General features: G+C 46.0%; 1 protein-coding gene across 2 annotated transcripts in view; it reads left to right on the forward strand.

The window, feature by feature from the left end:
* SEZ6 (seizure related 6 homolog) overlaps nt 1-19271 on the forward strand; it is a 759189-nt gene that overhangs the window by 716212 nt on the left and 23706 nt on the right. For both annotated transcript variants that reach the window (XM_068270134.1, XM_068270135.1), the window contains exon 12: nt 11989-12180. In XM_068270134.1, coding sequence (XP_068126235.1) covers nt 11989-12180 — 192 coding nt within the window. The remainder of the gene's footprint in view (nt 1-11988; nt 12181-19271) is intronic.

A 19271-nucleotide genomic window follows, 5' to 3' on the forward strand; every position in this document is an offset into this window, starting at 1 on the left:
ATTCCTCACTTGATACATTTAAGTAAACACAAGATAACATTATCTACAACTTTGGATGCGTCCACATTTCACTGCACTGAACTTTCAAGCTCTTTGTGTAACCCTTTAAATGCTGGTCTGGTTGCATATAATATGCTGTAAATAATGTTTTAGAGCAAAGACGAAATGCTGGGTTGTATTCCGCTTTAATCTGTGTTTTATTTACATTACCCCGTGTTCATTACGATGCAACAAGTTTCCCAACAAATTCACTTCAAATATGAGACAACTGTCCATACAGTTGCCTGCTTACATACACTGGAGTTACAAACCTCTCCTACAAAGTTGTCCTCAGTGGCGTAGCACTGAAGGTGCAGAGGTTGTGACCACACCTAGGCCCCTGGACTAAAGGGGCCCACTAGGGACCCTCCTTCATCCATCTTATTAACTTTTCATAGGTGTTATGCTGGTAATGAACACCTCTGTATGTGCATTGCATAGTAGTAATCCTTAAAGAGATCCTGAACTAAAAAAAAAAAGTCAAAATAACCATACACAGGTCATACTTACCTTCTGTATAGTGTACTCCTCAAACTCTTTCTCCTCTCCTGCGTCCCATTTGTCCACTGTGATCGATGGAATTCTCCGTCCTCCATTTTAAAAATGGCCATTACTCCATAACAGCTTCCTGGTCAGCACACTGTTAAATTGTAATACCACCCACTTGAGCCATAGGGAAACATGGACATTACATTGCACATTCAGTTGTAACTGACAGCTGCTAATATATAACTGACAGCAACTAATATATTTCAGTTCTGACAAAATATTGTCAGAACTGGAAGGGATCACTGTCAGAAGAAAATGGTGAGCTTCTGAGAGGAACTGACGGTGAGATTAGTATGTAATATTCATTTGCAGTTACGTAATGTGTTTATTTTAAATAATTTTACTCACTTCAGGTGCCCTTAAAAAACTTTTTCCTTGCTCTGATTGCACCTCTCTGACACTGCAGCTGTCCATGGTAGGTGTTGGGGCTCCATCTCATTAGAGTAATTGGGGCCCCATGTAAATCTCGCATTAGGGCCCTTGACTTCTTAGCTACACCACTTCTTGTCCTCATGTATAAAATGTACTGTATTGTTTTTGTTACTACATTTTTTTTACATAGCTTTTTTTTTTTAAACCGATGTAAGTTGGATAAAGCACATTGGAGCATATTCAGTTATTCACTAAATATTGGTAAAGTTGCCATGTGCAGGGAGCGGAAAGCAATTTTACTGTAACTAGCAAGTAGCGTACTGTGCATTACTCTAGCAAGGCTTGTGTTACTTAGGTAATGCGAGGTGCACTAATTGCACAATCTGCACTTCTTGCATAGTGCGCATTTCCACAGCAATGCTCATCTTACCTAGGAAATGTGGGTTGTGCTAATTGCATAATACATGCTATGTAGTCAGTTATGTAGTCAGCTCCCTGCGCACGGCAACTTTACTGATATTTCGTGAATATGGCCTATATGTATTCATCCACACATATCAGTATGTATGATACATGACGAACTTAAGATGCACTAATAGGGTAACACACACTGCCCCCCTGTTGTTAGTACTGGTTAAATTGCTGTGTGCTACCTGTTTCTATACACAAACCTACTATTCTCATCCTCTGACCTGCCCATGTCCAACAGGCACTTACTTACTTCTATATATTATTGTACTTAAAGGGCACCTCAGGGACGTTTTTAAGCATAGGCATTCCAGGCCATTGCCTGGAGTGCCATTGGTCCTGGGTGCGCCATGTCCCTGGATCAAACCCCTCCCCCAAATGAAGCGCCTCCCTGTGCAGAACCCCACCTCCACATAAAGCCCTGCCTCCCACAGGCCTTTGATTAGCTGCTTCTACTGCATGTGTGCAGCAGCAGGAAGTTTGGTGTCCTTAAAAGCAGCAGCATCGCCTGTCCCTGGAGAGCAGACATCACAAGGTCCAGATATTGTTAGTTGCCGGAAGCCTCCACTGTGTTCCTCTGTGTCCCCTCCCCACCCCACTGTGCATCCTTCTGTCCCCATGTGCCTCTTTCTGTTCCCGTTTGTGCCTCCTTCTGTTCTACTTTGTGCCTCCTCCTGTCCCCTTTTGTACCTCCTTCTGTCCCCATGTGCCTCCTTCAGTCCCCCTGTGCCACCTCTGCCCCCCCTCTGTGTCTCTCTCAGTCCCTTTGTACCTCCTTCTGTCTCCCTTTGTGCATCTGTCTGTCTCCTTGTGCCTCCTTCTGTCCCCCTGTGCCACTTCTTCCACCCTGTGCCTCCCTCTGTCCCTTATGGGCCCCCTTCTGTCCCCCTTTGTGACTCCTTCTGTCCCCCTGTGCCACCTCTGCTCACCCCCATTTCTCTCTGTCCCCCTATGCCTCCTTCTGTCCCCTTGTGCTACCTCTGCTCCCTGCACATCTCTCTGTCCCCAGTGCCTCCTTTTGACCCCCTTGCGCCTCCGTCTATCTCCCCCGTGCCATCTCTGCCCCCCTATGCGTCCCTCTGCACCCCTGTGCCTCCTTCTGTCCCCCTGTGTGACTCTTTCTGGCCCCTTGTGCCACGACTGCCCCCCCCCCCCCCAGGTGTGTCTCTGTCCCCCTGTGCCTCCTTCTGTCCCCTTGTGCCTCCTTCTGTCCCCCTTTGTGCCATTTTCTGACCCCCTTTGTGTCTTCTTGCTTACTTTGCTGGTAGTGTAGCATAGGTGCCAATGTCCCAGATTTGTGTGTGTGTGTGTGGGGGGGGGGGGGGGGGGGGGGGAGCTGCTTACAGGTTTAGGAAAAATAAAGCGCCATGTGCAGGTCCCAGCAAAGGCATATCTGAAATTCACAGCTTTGTTGTCCAGGTGATGGCTGCAGTGATTGCCAGCCAATAGCTGATAATGCTGCTTTTTAAACATGGTTTTTGGCAGGGAAAATGTTTATATAACATGCCTTCAGGGTTCATTATAAACAACTTGCATTGTAGTTCAGAAGTGCAGATCAGTGATGCCAGTCCCCACGCTCACTAGTATGGAAGATCAATATGCATATTCCTAGAATAACAAAATATTTTTTCCAGTATAAGTAGCTTGTCATTCAAAGGCCCCTTGCACATTGGTATTGTGATCATGCATTCATTTATTGTATTTATAAAGTGCCAACATATTATGCAGCGCTGTACTGCGATCATGGGCAGCGCTATACTGGGGCATTCTGGGGCACTGCCCCCCCCCCCTCTTCCCCTGGGAATCACTGTGTCCCCCCGCTCAGTTATTCAGCAGTGTACAATGGACAGTATAGGGTCTGTAAAAAAAACTCTCCATGTCAGCCTGAGTCTATGTAGGCATTAAGTAAACCAAAGGTATTTGTGATAAATACCTCACAAGCTTTGCAAGATCCCTTGTAGAGTCTGAAGGAGGTGTACAAGCTGAAAGCTGGTTTTCTTTTAAATTAGTCAATGAACTACAGCTTGTATTTTACAGACAGGATAATAATCCTGATTCAAAACGTCCTATCTGTAAAATACAAGCTCTAGTGTCCAGCAATACTTAGCTTCTAAGATAAGGAATTGCAAACTTTGAGTTTATCTCCCTCCTGCTTCTTTCCCCCTCCCCTTGCTTGTAGAGTCATGAGACATAGGCTGGGGGTTGAAAGATTTGTCTATGATCTGTCCACTCAGGAACAGCTTGATAGAAAGTAAGGATTAAAGCATACCAGCAAGCTAGCCACGTACATCCCTAGGTGACTTTTCTTCAATAATAGCACCATCATTTGGACAATCTGCTCTGCTCAAAAGACTTTGAGTTATGTTTGTGATGTTTACATTTAGTTCCCACCATTGTTGAACTAGTAAGCCTTAATTGTATCACCCGAGTTAGGTAAAAAATATCTAAAGCTTGCCATACAAACATGGATTTTCATCACCCAAATGGGCCCCACCAGCCAGCCATTGCCCCCCTCAAAAAAATTTAAGCAGGAGCCACCACTGATTGCGATACTCTTTCTTACCACAAGGTGGCACAAGTGCAATGTAAGCCAATGGAGCCTTGCAGTGTTACTGCAGTGTGATGCGACGGAAGCATCCAATCTGACACAAAGTCTGCAGCGTGTTACCGCATGAACCGTGCTTACTGCATGGATAGTGCAGTAATGCAAGTTAATGAGCGACGCAGGCAGTGTGCATGACGGGAGCATGGCGCGACGCGACATGCATGTGTGGACTGATGGGAATCCCAGTAACGTACTGCCTGCCCAGCAGGGAGTACGTCACTAGCCGGAGGGCAGGCCTATGCATATGTCCCTGTTAGTGCACCATGGTGTAGAGTCATATGAAGCCTCATGTCACTGCACTGCATTGCACACATCCAGTGTAAATCCGGCCTAAAACAAAAGCTGCTATATGAGTTACAACAGTGGCAAATATCATTTAATTTAGAAATTAATACATTGTGGGTAAGGCTAAGCAAATAAGATAGAAAATAACAGGCGCCTAGTAATTTCGCCAGTCGGGGTGTACTACACATGCACGGGCCCCATCGCGCTCTGCGCCTGCGCAGTACTACCGCATCTTATAGATGTATGCCCAACTTAACTGATGAGAAGCTATTAAGGTAAACTCAAAACCGTATGTGAATTGGGCAGAAGCACCGGCCACATAGAACTTGTTGGTCAGATTGCTAGACGAGACATCTTGCCATAGTTAGCCTTTATCTAAAGTTTTAGTAAACTGTATATATTTGCATTAAATACTGATTGCTGGTATTCATTTACAAAATAATTCAAAGATATATTTAAACCAATGAGTAAAATGTCTTCTGGCTCTTTAATTCATTCACACAAATGCCCACTGGGGATAGCAATCTTTAGAAAAGAAAACCGCACTGATACTTCAAATTATCAATCAATTTTGGTAGGAAAATAGGTAAGCATGTAGTATTTGTATATATTCTTCCTGTGAACACAGCTCCCCCTACTGGCTTCCAGGTCATATTGCAGGAAAACGTAATATTTTGATACACATTCATTTTATTAGTTTCAGTTTATAGTGATGATTGGTGGCATCACTATTTTTCATTTAACTGCCAACATATGACATAGCACTTTGCATACCACAGCATGTCTAATTGTATTTCATCAATGACATAGTGTGTACAGATAGATTGTAAATGTGAGATGAACAATCATAGCCACATGAACAAGTTCCTGCATATCATCTACTGTATCTGCAGTGGCCCAACTAAGGAGCTTGGGACCCCAGCCAGTTGCCGGGAGCGTTCTGTGCCTGTGCAGTAGTACTGTGCAAATACAGAACGCTCCCTGCCTCTGGAGTGGAAAAGGTGAATCTGTGCATGTGCGATGATGCGCAATTCGGCCAGGCATTCGGGCAGTATTGCGGGAGACAAGAGCCACCTGGAGAGACAGCGAGCGACTGAGCAGCCTCAAGGGGGGCTTAAGGAAGCCCCAGGTAAGTATAGAATCTGAGATGTCTTTCATATCAGGTACACATAAGGAAACAGTTTGTTAAGGATTTCCACTATTCAGTGCACATATAGATGTGTTCATTACCAGCACAGCACCAATGAAGAGCTAATAAGGTGGATGGCAGAGGGCCCTAGTGGGCCCCTTTAGTCTAGCGTGCCCGGTGTGTTTGCAACCACTGCACCCCTATTGCTACCTCACTGTTTATCTGTCTATTTATCTCTGTATGTGTTTCTCTATAACTAAAATTAAAGCATGTAGTCTAAAAACCAAGCCACAGTGTTACTGAGGCTAGTTTTACATTGGGGCGTTGCATTGAGTTCCCTGTAAAAACAGATTTGCAACACAACAAGGGGGGGGGGGGGGGGGGAATTGTGCTTTGTGTGTGTGTTGTGACATACAGAGAAGCATGCAGTAGATACAGTCAAAAGTATGTTTCACTGCATCTTATGGGGTACTACACTGAATGCTTAGTGGTACACCAAGGGATCCATCGCACCCCACTGCTGATGTGTGGATGCCAATGTACCAATACAATTGCATCGCATTAGTAATACGAATATATTGTCCGACGCAGTGCACCAGTGTGAACGTAGCCTAAAGCATGTATGATGCAAAGATTATACTGGTTGGATTTGCTACTTTTAGACATCTCTTTATACTGCAGTGATGTTATACTCATGGGCGTCCGCAGAAAATTTTCCAGGGGGGGCAAAAAGTGGGGAGTAAAAAGCGGGGCGGCAAATTTGGGCTGGTGTCGTGTGGCGTGCTACGCGCGCCAAAAAATGGAGCTACGTCATGCGGCGCGCGTAGTGCGCCGCGCCGAAAAGTGGTTGTGGTCATGAACCAGAATATGGGTGTGGTCGTGGGTGGAGACAAGTTTACATGAACTAAGCAATGGTGGGACATTAGATTAGGACAGTGGTGGCGAACCTTTTGGAGGTCGAGTGTCCAAACTGCAAAGTCACTTTACTATCACAAAGTGCCAACAGCAATTTAAACTAAATACAAACGTTTTAACTCATACATGAACATTATGAAAAAATAAGTTGAAAATAAACTGTGAAGATAAACAATTTCATCCATCGTACTCCTGAAAATAAATTATTCATTTTTTTAGACCTCCAGTTTCATTTTCTGTTTTAAAAAGCGGAAAAAGTAGGTTTAATGCTATTGTCTCATATGATGATGATTCAGCTTTTTCCATAGTCTCGCAGTTAGCAATCATGTGACCCCCAACAAGACAAATTCAGCAATCATGAGCCCCCCCCCCCCCCCCCCCCCCCCCCCCCATCAAGACAAATTCAGCAATCATGAGGCCCCCAACATGACCAACTCAGCAATCATGAGGCCCCCAACAAGACAAATTCAGTAATCATGAGGCCCCCAACAAGACAAATTCAGCAATCATGAGGCCCCCAACAAGACAAATTCAGCAATCTTGAGGCCCCCAACAAATCATGAGGCCCCCAACAAGACAAAGTCAGTAACCATGAGGCCCGCAACAAGACAAATTCAGCAGGCATGAGGCACATAAATAGACAGCTTTTCACATAAATAGGCAGAATGCCCCCTTAATATGTAGACACCTCTCACCTGGCAGCAGTTCCCCAAAATATACTCAATCTGACAGCAGTGGTTCCCCAAAAATAGGTAGCCCCAGGTCTATAGGTGTCCCCAGAATAGGTGGCCAGCGGTATAGATGTCCCCAGAACTGGTAGCCAGGGGTAGAGATGTCCCCAGAACAGGTAGCCAGGGGTATATGTGCCCAGTATATGTAGGCAGGGGTATATGTGCCCAGTATATGTAGGCAAGGGTATATGTCCCCAGTATATGTAGGCAGGGGTATATGTCCCAGTATATGTAGGCAGGGGTATATGTCCCAGTATATGTAGGCAGGGGTATATGTCCCAGTATATGTAGGCAGGGGTATATGTCCCAGTATATGTAGGCAGGGGGTATATGTCCCAGTATATGTAGGCAGGGGGTATATGTCCCAGTATATGTAGCCAGGGGGATATGTCCCAGTATATGTAGCGAGGGGGATATGTCCCAGTATATGTAGGCAGGGGGTATATGTCCCAGTATATGTAGCCAGGGGTATATGTCCCAGTATATGTAGCCAGGGGTATATGTCCCAGTATATGTAGGCAGGGGTATATGTCCCAGGATATGTAGGCAGGGGAATATGTCCCCAGTATATGTAGCCAGGTGTGCCCCCAGCAGGAGGGGAGCAGCGGAGAGAAGAGGGAGAGCTATAGGCACTCACCTTAGGGGGCTCTCCCTCCCTCTCTCACTCTCCTCTTCCGAGTCCGGAATGAAGTGTGCAGCGGCTGGCAGCGGGCGGAACTTACCTCCTCTCGTCGCACGCGCCGGATGGATTAGCCGCTACTCTGGCCTGATCCAGACCAGAGTGCGGCACCAGAACTTCTGGCGCAGGAGCGAGACGAGGTAAGTTCCGCCCGCTGCCAGCCGCTGCACACTTCATTCCGGAGGGGACAGCGAGGGAGAGAGAGCCCCCTAAGGTGAGGGAAGGGGGGGGAGACGTCCGCCCTTCCCCACTGTGCCCATAGCTCTCTCTCTTCTCTGCGCTGTTCCCCTCCTGCTGGCTGCACGGGCACGCGGCCAGGGGGGGCAGTGGGCGGCCAGGCTCGGGCAGATGCCCGGTTTTGCCATATGTGCGGACGCCCATGGTTATACTTCAAATTCAGGATATGCTAGATAACAATTCTGTATCACACCCTCTGCTCAGTGAACACTTCTAAGGTGTCCGTGCATTACTCGATTTGTGGCATCAATATCTTGCAGATTTGATCATAATGATTGAATTTGGCAAAGATCGATGCCACAGCACTGCCACCTAATCGCCATTTTGATCAATCCGGCATGCTGGACTCTTGCTCGAATATGCTTGGTCGTGGCGGTAGCAGCATTCGATCTCCCAGTGACTATCATACCGTCAACAGGTCTTTTCCCTACATGTAATTTATCCCCCTAGTGTAGTTCTGACTCACCTGTCCAATGACGTGCTCCTTCTATATCCTATATCTCCAGGGGTCTAGTCCTGGGAAAAGAAGTGAGTGGACTCACCTGGAGAATTCCTGCGCGCCTAAAAATGGGTGTGGTCAAGCACACCTTGGGCGTGGTCATGGGTGGGGACAAATATACATGACCTTAGCAGTGATGTAAAAGGTCTGCCGAGGAAGTTTGAGCTCTGCCGTAGTGTATCCCCCAAAAATACATGTAATCTGACAGCATTTCACCAAAAAGACACATAATCTGGTAGAAATTCCTCCAAGATACAGATTATATGGAAGTGGTTCCCCAAAAATAGACAATGTGGCAGCAGCAGTTCCACCAACATACACATAATTTGGAAGCAGTTCCCCAAAATACGCGAAACCTGGCAGCGGATCACCCAAAATACACGTGACACCCAAAGGACATATAATCTGGCAGTAGTGGTCCCCCAAACATACACAATCTGGCAGCAGTTCCCCAAAATACACGTAATCTGGCAGCAGCCGTTCCCCTAACATACACATAATCTGGCAGCTGTTCCCCAAAATACATAGCAGCGGTTCCACAAAAATGCAGATAATCTGACAGCAGTTCCCCCAAAATAGGTACCCCCAGGTAGCCAGGTCTATAGGTGTCCCCAGTATAAGTAGCCATGAGTATAGTAGTCCCCAGTATATGTAGCCAGAGGTATAGTTGCCTAGTATATGTAGCCAGGGATATATGTGCCCAGTATATGTAGCCAGTGGGATATGTCCTCAGTATATGTAGTCAGGGGTATATGTGCCCAGTATATATAGCCAGGGGTATATGTGCCCAGTATATATAGGCAGGGGTATATGTGCCCAGTATATGTAGCCAGTGGGATATGTCCCCAGTATATGTAGTCGGGTATATGTGCCCCGTATATATAGCCAGGGGTATATGTGCCCAGTATATATAGGCAGGGGTATATGTGCCCAGTATATATAGCCAGTGGGATATGTGCCCAGTATATATAGCCAGTGGGATATGTGCCCAGTATATATAGGCAGAGGTATATGTGCCCAGTATATGTAGGCAGGGGTATATGTGCCCAGTATATGTAGCCAGGGGTATATATGCCCAGTATATGTAGCCAGGGGTATATGTGCCCAGTATATGTAGGCAGGGGTATATGTGCCCAGTATATGTAGCCAGGGGTACATATGCCCAGTATATGTAGCCAGGGGTATATGTGCCCAGTATATGTAGCCAGGGGTATATGTGCCCAGTATATTTAGCCAGGGGTATATTTCCCCAGTATATGTAGGCAGGGGGATATGTGCACAGGAGTACATTTGAAATCGGCGCCGGTAGACTTGGGCGCAGGATACAGCGCTATATGGCTGATCCTGCTTCTGCACAAGTCCGGGCCGATTTAATTACTATTCCCCCTCCAGGCCGCCATGGATAGTGGGGGAATGAAATAATTCGGCTTCCAGCGATTGCTGGAGGCCGAATTATTGTGTTTTTAAGCAACTTCTGTTCCGTCTGTTGACGGAGCCGACGTTACTCACTGAGCGCCGCTATAGACTGATTCCCATTACAGTCTATGGCGGCGCTGGCTGCGCCCAAATCTAGCAGCACTGAAAAGCACTGCTCCGGTGCACAGTATATGTAGCCAGGGGTATATGTGCCCAGTATATGTAGGCAGGGGTATATGTGACCAGTATATGTAGTCAGGGGTATATATGCCCAGTATATGTAGGCATGGGTATATGTGCCCAGTATATGTAGTCAGGGGTATATATGCCCAGTATATGTAGGCAGGGGTATATATGCCCAGTATATGTAGGCAGGGGTATATGTGCCCAGTATATGTAGGCAGGGGTGTATGTGCCCAGTATATGTAGTCAGGGGTATATATGCCCAGTATATGTAGGCAGGGGTATATGTGCCCAGTATATGTAGTCAGGAGTATATATGCCCAGTATATGTAGGCAGGGGTATATGTTCCCAGTATATGTAGACAGGGGTATATGTGCCCAGTATATGTAGTCAGGGGTATATATGCCCAGTATATGTAGGCAGGGGTATATGTGCCCAGTATATGTAGTCAGGGGTATATATGCCCAGTATATGTAGGCAGGGGTATATGTGCCCAGTATATGTAGTCAGGGGTATATATGTCCAGTATATGTAGGCAGGGGTATATGTGCCCAGGAAGCCAGGTTTGCCCCCAGCAGGAGAAAAGCAGCGCAGAGAAGGGGGGACAGCGGGGATGGGCGGACATCCCCCCCCCCCCCATCCCTCCCCTTCGTGCTCCCCTTCCTGCCTCTCCCCTACAGTGTTGTGAAGTGTCGGGCCCGGTAGCAAAAGTGGACGGAGACTTACTGCGTTCCAGTCGCAAGGGACGCTCCGCTCTGTGTGCGGCTAGTCTGGTCTTCTAGCCGCACACAGAGTGGAGCGTCCCTTGCGACTGGAACGCAGTAAGTCTCCGCCCACTTTCGCCGCCGGTCCAGACACTTCACAACACTGGAGGGGAGAGGCAAGAAGGGGAGCACGAAGGTGAGGGATGGGGGGGAGATGTCCGCCCATCCCCGCTGTCCCCATAGCTCGCCTTCTCTGCTCTGCTCCCCTCCACACAAGCCAGGGTGAACGGCGTCCATGCTGAAGAAAAAGTGGGTGGACGCCGTTCACCCACGTCCACGCAGGACTCGACCCCTGTATATCTCCATTGCTGCCGAGAGCACCTGTATTCCTGTGACGAACTTATGCCTGCTAATTGGCAATAATGAGCGCTCCACTAGTCCTGCCCTGAGCCCCTGCAGGTCCAATTAAAGCCCACTGGGCCAATCAAAGTGCTGGGATAATGTCCTTTAAAGTGATTGGATCCAAAGGGGCTCAGGGCAGAACGAGTGGAGTTCTCGTCATTGCCAATTAGCAAGCATAAGTTCATAGTGCTCGCTATGCTACGTTGATAAGGCGTGTTAACTTTGATAAGACATGTTAACTCTGATAAGGCGTGTTAACTCTGATAAGGCATGCTATTTGTCTTAGTGAATCAAGCCCACCAATTGTTATGTATAGAGCACTTGAGGGGACCCAATATAAAACTCGCACTGGGTCCCATGGTTCCTAAGCTACATCACTGATTACTACACCACTGGCTGCTGGTACTCAGATATGTCAATATAAACCACTAGCACAATGCTCCCCCATACACTTATATAATGTGCTCAACCTGGGGGTGGCTGGGGAAGAGGGGCTGAGGGGAGCACATGAGGAGGAGCAGGCTAAAATTGTCTGCTTATCTATGAATACCTATGATATTATCCTTGTCTCAACTTATGACTCATCTAAACAAGTTGTTATATAAAGATTCCCAAACTTCTTTGACAAATGCTGCTGCTGCAGTCAAATAACTCCAGGCCTTCTGTGCAGCTGAGCCCCATACGATTTGCATGATCTGCTATGGAATATTTCTTGAGGTCATACACTCAATAATACAAATTCTTACATAACAATTCTATGCGTGTTCTTTGCAGTGACCACCTGTTCAGATCCCGGCGATGTGACTCACAGTCGTAGGATCCTCTCCAACGCCAAGTTCCCGGTGGGCAGCACAGTGCGCTATGTGTGTGACAAAGGCTACATCCTTACAGGAAGCACGACACTGACCTGCTACAACCGTCAGGCCGGCGTGCCCAAATGGAGCGACCGCCTGCCCAAGTGTGTCCGTAAGTCAGAAAGCAACAGGCATTACACCCACTCTTACATTTCAACACTTACTTTGATTTTTAATCCTGTTGACTTGAGCATACTAGTCTAGAACATTATTTTAGCAGTATAAGACCAGTGTACTATGCTGCCCTTGTATGAGTTATATAGTTATATAGTCATATAGTTGTCTAGGTGAAAAAAAAGACACACTCTTCAAGTCAAATTTAAAAGGGGAGAGGCAAACCTAAGGAAAGGGAAGGCTGTGGGCAGGGCCGGATTTACCATAAGGCATTGTAGGCACATGCCTACAGGCTCCTTATGTAGGAGAGGCGGCTCCCCTCCCCCATTGTCCCCTTACCCATTGGGGGGCTACTTAATACTGAGGTGGGGGCACATCAGACTCCCTATACTTGAGGTGGGGGACACATCTACTACCTAGATTAATGGGGTTACAAAATAGGGGATGAGGGATACCTACCTAATATGGGGGTGTGGCCTGAGGTGAGGGGTGGGGTTTAGGGTGCCAGAACGCCTGTACCTACAGGCTCCTGAGCTGTAAATCCGGCTCTGGCTGTGGGTCCTGTAGAGCCTTTCCGTTCTCCTACCGGTGTCCATTTTCCAGTCTAAGACCAAATTGCCTGCGGGGGAACGCAGACACCGGTAGAACAAGAAGGCTCTACGGGACCTAGAGCCTTCCCTATCCTTACAAATATTAATATGACAGCGCTCCTCTTCTATTACTTTACACCTGCAGAATCAGAAAACCTAAACATAGTGCATTACTGTCGAATATTTATGCCACCATAAACACTCCCAGTGCCATAAAGTGCGTTCACTCGTGCTCCACTCCAAGTGCAAAAGTTATACACAACTCCCCTATAGAGTGCAGGCTCACCAGATATATGCCACCCTGATTTACAGGTGGGTCTCAAACAAAAGCCATCAGCGATGCGATTTTTTCAACTTCAATAGATTTTAATCCACTCCTCATAAAGATATAAGAGAACAAACATAGCGTAAAACCTTTTTAAAACATTAAAACCCTGCGCTGAATGCACACTCACGTAATCCAATGCGATGTCAAGCGTATCAGGCTTTGCTAGCCCAGCGGTATTGCCCTCTCTGCGGTCGCGGCGTCCCGTCCCCGTTGTAGCGCTTCCGCGTCTCTCTTGGTGATTGAATTTCCCGGTGATGCAGTTGCCTGCTCCTGGTGACGTCAGACGCTCCTGGCTCCGCCCTATCCTTAGGTGAGTATCTGTTTTTTCTTTTAGATTTGACTTCAGATTCACTTTAACAAATCACCCTCCTGACTGGATATGGGTATCATCTTCCTACATCTAGCAGTCACTAGCTAAGGAAAGGTGACTACATCCATAGCTCCCAACTATCCCTTTCTCGGAAGAGCCAGTCCCTGTGTGGGAACCAAATCCCTCTGTCTCTCCTTTTTCCTCATTTGTCCCTCTTTCAGGACTCATGTACAGATCAATGTAAGTATATGTAATTTCCTACTGAAAAATGTGTTTAATAGACTTTATTTCTATCATTGATATTGTTATATTTCTTATTTTTGAAGTGAGCCTGAAGACATTAAAAATACTTTTTTTTACCTGCTATTTATCTTAAGCAATATGAGCAGTGCTGAAATGCTGCATTCCCGCAGCAGAACGAGGTCTTTATACACTCCAAATCCTGGGGCAAAATTCCACGACATGGATTTTGCTGCCCGGGGAGGCAGAGCTTTGCGCTGTAGCTCTGCCTCTACTGGAATCAATCTCTGCAGATCTCCGCCTCTCCCGCCCCTCTCAGTGAATGAAGACTGAGGGGGCAGGGAGAGGCGGCGATCGGCGGAGATTGACTCCAGTATAGGCAGAGCTACAGGGCAAAGCTCAAGGATTTTTGCACCAGGGATTTGGGTGTATAAAGACCTCGTTCTGCAGCGGGAATGCAGCATTTCAGCACTGCTCATATTGCTTAAGAAAAATAGCAGGAATAGCAAATGAAGGAGAACTAATAATGATAGAGAGGACCAGTGTAGTCTGAATTTTAAAACTCTGCCTTTTGCTTTTGAATTCTTTCTGGTATCAGTGACTAGGGGTGTGATGGGGGTGTGGTGCTAGTGTGGCTTAAAGGAAACATCAGGAAAATAAAAAAAAATGAGTTTGGGAGCTCCTGACCACAGGAGTGTGTTCGCGAGCAGCGCAGACATGCGCAGTGGCCACCGGGTCAGCGGCTGTTATGGAGGGGACCCCTGGAGATGCGCTTGGTCTGAAGATACGGTGAGGGACGCATAGGCTGCCAGGGGCTGGAGGAAGCCCTAGGTAAGTAAAGCTCATTTTCTTAGATTTCACTGGTGTTTCCTTTAAAGTTTCCCTCTTTCTTGTTTTAAAAAGTTGGGAGGTATGTACATGTGGTACAGGTTTCATCCCTTTTGCTACAGTCTATGGGGTATATTCACTAAATTGTGATAAGCAGAATAACAAGCATTGGATGTGTGAACGCACCCTTACTTATTCTACACAATTTAAGTAGGAAAAGTTGGACCACAAAGCTTCATGATAAACATCGACTGTAACAGCCTGTCACTACTGAAAGAAGAGGAAAAAACCTAGAAGATGAACTCCGGGCATTGAACTAAAATTGCTCTTGTGTAGGCGTTGACCTAAGAAAGACTGCCAGTGTTTTCATAAACATATCTTGTCACTAATTCCTGCACTTCCTCTGTTGGAAACCACTGATAAGTGACTAAAATGCCTGGTGGTTCTGGGGAGTGATGGGTAAAAGTGACCGCAACAAATCTTGTGAATTTGCCCTTAGCTGTGCAGCTTCAGGATAAAAGCTGTATTTCTACTTCCAGACCATCAGATATCTTCACTGAGCTCTGTTCTGTGTTATTGCCAATGCTCAGAGTTCAGCCTTTCTCTATAAGAATTACTAGCCATGGATCATGTGACCCAGATTTTAAAGCAAACCTGAACTAAAAAGAGCGGGTCAGTGAAAAATGGCACCCAGCACCGTTTAATAAAAATGGCGCCCCATTCACTAACATTATCAAACGATATTTACCGTTTTAAAAGGTTAAAAAATGGCGCCGACCTTTTGAACGAAATTTATCGTTTTAAAACTTCTTTTTTGGTCCTGCCTGAACGATATTTATCGTTTTAAGCCCTGCTTTGCTGCCCTTTGGAAAATGTCTGCCCGCCGACTTTAACGTTTAATAGCACAGCCCGCTTAAAAGCTAAAAAACCACATTTGCAGGGAATGTTAAGAAGAAAATTGTGAACAAGAGGAAAAAAATATTTTTCAAAAAGACCTTATAGTTTTTGAGAAAATCAATTTTGAATATTCTTCTTCTGACCGTGGGAAAATTAAACGCCCGCCGACTTTAGTGGTTAATAGCAAAGCCCCTTTAAATGCCAGAAACACCAAATGTGTAGGGAATGTTAAGAAGAACAGTGGGAACACGAAGTAAAAAAAATTGTTCAAAAAGACCTTATAGTTTTTGAGAAAATCGATTTTAAATGTTCAAAGAGGAAAATGTAACTATTTAAATCGCTAATGACATTTCTGCGGGGTATCAATTCCCGCCGACTTTAGCAGTTAATAGCAAAGTCCCCCTAAAGCCTAGCAACACCAAATTTGCAGGATATGTTAAAAAGATACTGGGAAACAATATTTTAAAAAAAAATTAAAAAATTGTATTTATTTTTTATTTAAATTTTTGTGTCATGTTCTGAGTGTGGGAAATTTTTGGAAAAAAACGACGTGGGGTCCCCCCTCCCGAGCCTCTGTAACCCCTTGTCCCCCAAGCAGACTGGGATAGCCAGAATGCGGAGCCCCGGCCGATTGGGGCTTCGCACCCTGAGCTATACCAGCCCCCATGGTCCATGGTATGGGGGGGCTTCGGGGAGGAGGGGCGGCCAAGCCTTCCCCTCCCCCCGGAGCCCTTGTCCAATCCATGGACAAGGGGCTCTTCCCCACCTCCGGTGCCCCAGGAGGAGGTGGGGGCGACGACTCCCTGGGGGGGGGGGGTTCATGGTGGCATCTGGAAGTCCCCTTTAAGAAGGGGAACCCAGATGCCTGCCCCCCTCCCAGGAGAAATGAGTATAGGGGTGCAAAGTACCCCTTACCCATTTCCATAAAGGGTTAAATGAAATAAAAACGCAACAACGAGAAAAGTCCTTTAATGTTCTAAATTAACCAGAAATACTTACCTGTGCCTTTAAGAAAAAATTCCCACGCCATTATCCTCGGAAAAGGTCCCGCGCTATAATCTGTTATGTCCCACGACGACATTATCCTCTGTCTTGCGATCTTCAGAAATACTTACCTGTACCTTTCAGAAAAAAATCCCACGTCAATTAGGTCCCACGATAGTATCCTCCATCTTGCGACCTTCTGTTACATGTTGATTGAAGATCTCCGCTGCCCCAACGGCACCCACGCCGCCCCCGCCGCACTGCTCTCAGCTATACTTAGTATAGCTTAGAGCAAAAAGCATCTTTAAATTTTGGCTCCAATGGTCACCATTGGTTCCTTATCAGACCAATGGGGATCAGGAGGATCCCCATTGGTCGATGAGGAACCAATGGGGAGCCTTGGAGCCAAATTTTAAAGATGCTTTTTGCTTAGCTATACTAAGTATAGCTGAGATTACGTCTATACAGACGCATTAGCGCTGGCTGCCGCTGCCCTCCCTCCCCCCCACCTGTCACCCTCACCCATGCTGGCACCCAATGCACCCATGGTTTGATTATCCTTTTCAGGGAAGCCGTTTGACTGCTGCTCATGTGTCTTATTTGCGTAGATAAAATGTACTGGTTCACTACTCTTTGCAATGGAAAAATAAATGAATACAGGCAAGTTCTAAGCAGGCTTGGTCCTAGAAGTCGAATCAGGTAATTTCAGTGCACAGCCCGATTGGTATATTAGACACCACAATTGACCAAACTCTGGATAATGACAGAGATAGCAGTGGTGGCACCCAGAGTGTGATTATCATGTAGCCGAACTCCAGATATCGATGGAAATTACAGCGGCAGGCCTGGAGTTTGGCTATCATGTAACCGAACCCGCGATATCAGCAGTGGAGGTTAGTAAGCGTCGCACGTAGTTCGGCTATCTTATAGCTGAGCCCCTGATATCAGCAGCAGAGGTTAGTAAGCGGCATACAGAGTTCAGCTATCATGCAGCCGAATTCCACATACTGAAGGAGGCAGGGGTGAGTAATCAGGTGCCCGGATTTCGCTATTATATAGCCGAACCCCACTTTGGCAGCAGAACAACACTCCCTGTTGGTTAGTGTTAGGCATAGGTAGGGAGGGTTAGTGTTAGGCCTAGGTAGGGGCGTGGTTATTGTAAGGCAGAGGTAGAGGAGGGTTACTGTAAGGTGTATCTAAGGGAAGGTGATAGTATAATATCTGTAACAGTATTGTTATCCTATCTATCGATGTGATCCGGCACCTCTTTTAAATGTACTCCTATAAGTCACTGCAAAACAGCCTGAGAGCTCTTCTGGTCATTGGAAGCCAACAGTATGGTAATATCCATTCAAAGTTTGTATTTAAAGTAGCATATACCTTAAAGGGGAACTGAAGAGAGAGGTATATGGAGGCTGCCATGTTTATTTCCTTTTAAGCAATACCAGTTCCCTGGCAGCCCTGCTGATCCTCTGCCTCTAATACTATTAGCCATAGCCCCTGAACAAGCATGCAGCAGATCAGGTGTTTCAGACTTTAAAGTCAGATCTGACAAGACTAGCTGCATGCTTGTTTCTGGTGTTATTCAGATACTACTGCAGAGAAATAGACCAGCAGGGCTGCCAGGCAACTGGTATTGATTAAAAGGAAATAAATATGGCAGCCTTCGTATACCTCTTACTTCAGTTCCCCTTTAATTGTGGATAATTTGGGCACCACCATAGGCTATACTTGAGAATTACAGCTATAGTAGCGCTCATTGACTAAATTGGGAGCCAGCAATAGGCGGAACTTAAATTAGAAAAAAAGAGGTAATTGCCGCTGGCAATGGGTGGTGCCCGAATTACGTGTCCCTCCAAGTTGCTTCAACTTGAAGGGGGAATAATATTTAAAGTAGGCCAGCATTTCAGTGGGAGCAGGGTGAGCTGTCTTTCAGTTTCATCCACAGTCATTTTACATGTATCCCCATAATTGCCTCACAAGCCTGAAAAGACCCATTTAGTCTGGGTCATCTGTTTGGTGTGTTCATTTTCATATGGGTGTGTTGAAGGTGTCATGAGGAAGTTAGAAGTGTGTATGTTTGGGTATTTGGGGTTTACCCCTCCTCTGTGTTGTGCGTGACACTTTCCACTTACCCCGCTCTGTGTTTATTAACTTGTCTACATCCTGACCCTGCATTGTAAGCATTCCAATATAATCATAAATGTTTCTGCTGTAATGACTCTCATCTCAGTCAGCCTGGCTCCTTTCTAATACATTGTCGGGGAGAAGGAAGCTTGTTATCTTCCCTTCTTTCCCTCCCACATTCCTGCTCTTCACTGATTGGCTGAGGGCAGTTCAGTGTGATTTACACCTCACCCGTCTGCAGAAGCTGCTGAAATACAATTTATGCTGTGCTCACATGTGTTTACAAAGCAAGCTGGATATGACAGTGCAGTTTCTAAGAGAAAAAAAGAGTAAGGGAGGAAATTACATTAGGATTGGCTTCAGTCTGGGGCAGTAAAGATGGATAATGCCTGTAACAGTCTTCTCTTTATTTACTAAATAAAATCAACTGAAATCAAAATGTGAACAATACAATACATACTTTATGTAAATAGTATGTGTTTTTTTTCCCTGGGATAGTATGGCTGTCTCTGCTGCTTTAATTCATGGAGTTTAACTCTTCTATTTAAGAAGCATAGAAATGTTGTATTGCATCGCTATGCTGGCTGGTGCTATGTATAAGCAGGGCTGAGTCACAGACTAAGGTCTGCTATACTGATGCAGTTTTAATAGGAAATTGAAAATTAATTAGTGTAGCTATCACAGTTGGCACAACCATAGGAAACCGTGCGACAAGGAACATTTGCCTAATATTTGATAAATGAGTGATTAAGTATTTATCCATTTAAGTCTTTGGAAGATGTTTA

This window comes from Hyperolius riggenbachi, chromosome 2, assembly GCF_040937935.1.
Source record: "Hyperolius riggenbachi isolate aHypRig1 chromosome 2, aHypRig1.pri, whole genome shotgun sequence".
In the NCBI taxonomy this organism is placed as follows: domain Eukaryota; kingdom Metazoa; phylum Chordata; class Amphibia; order Anura; family Hyperoliidae; genus Hyperolius; species Hyperolius riggenbachi.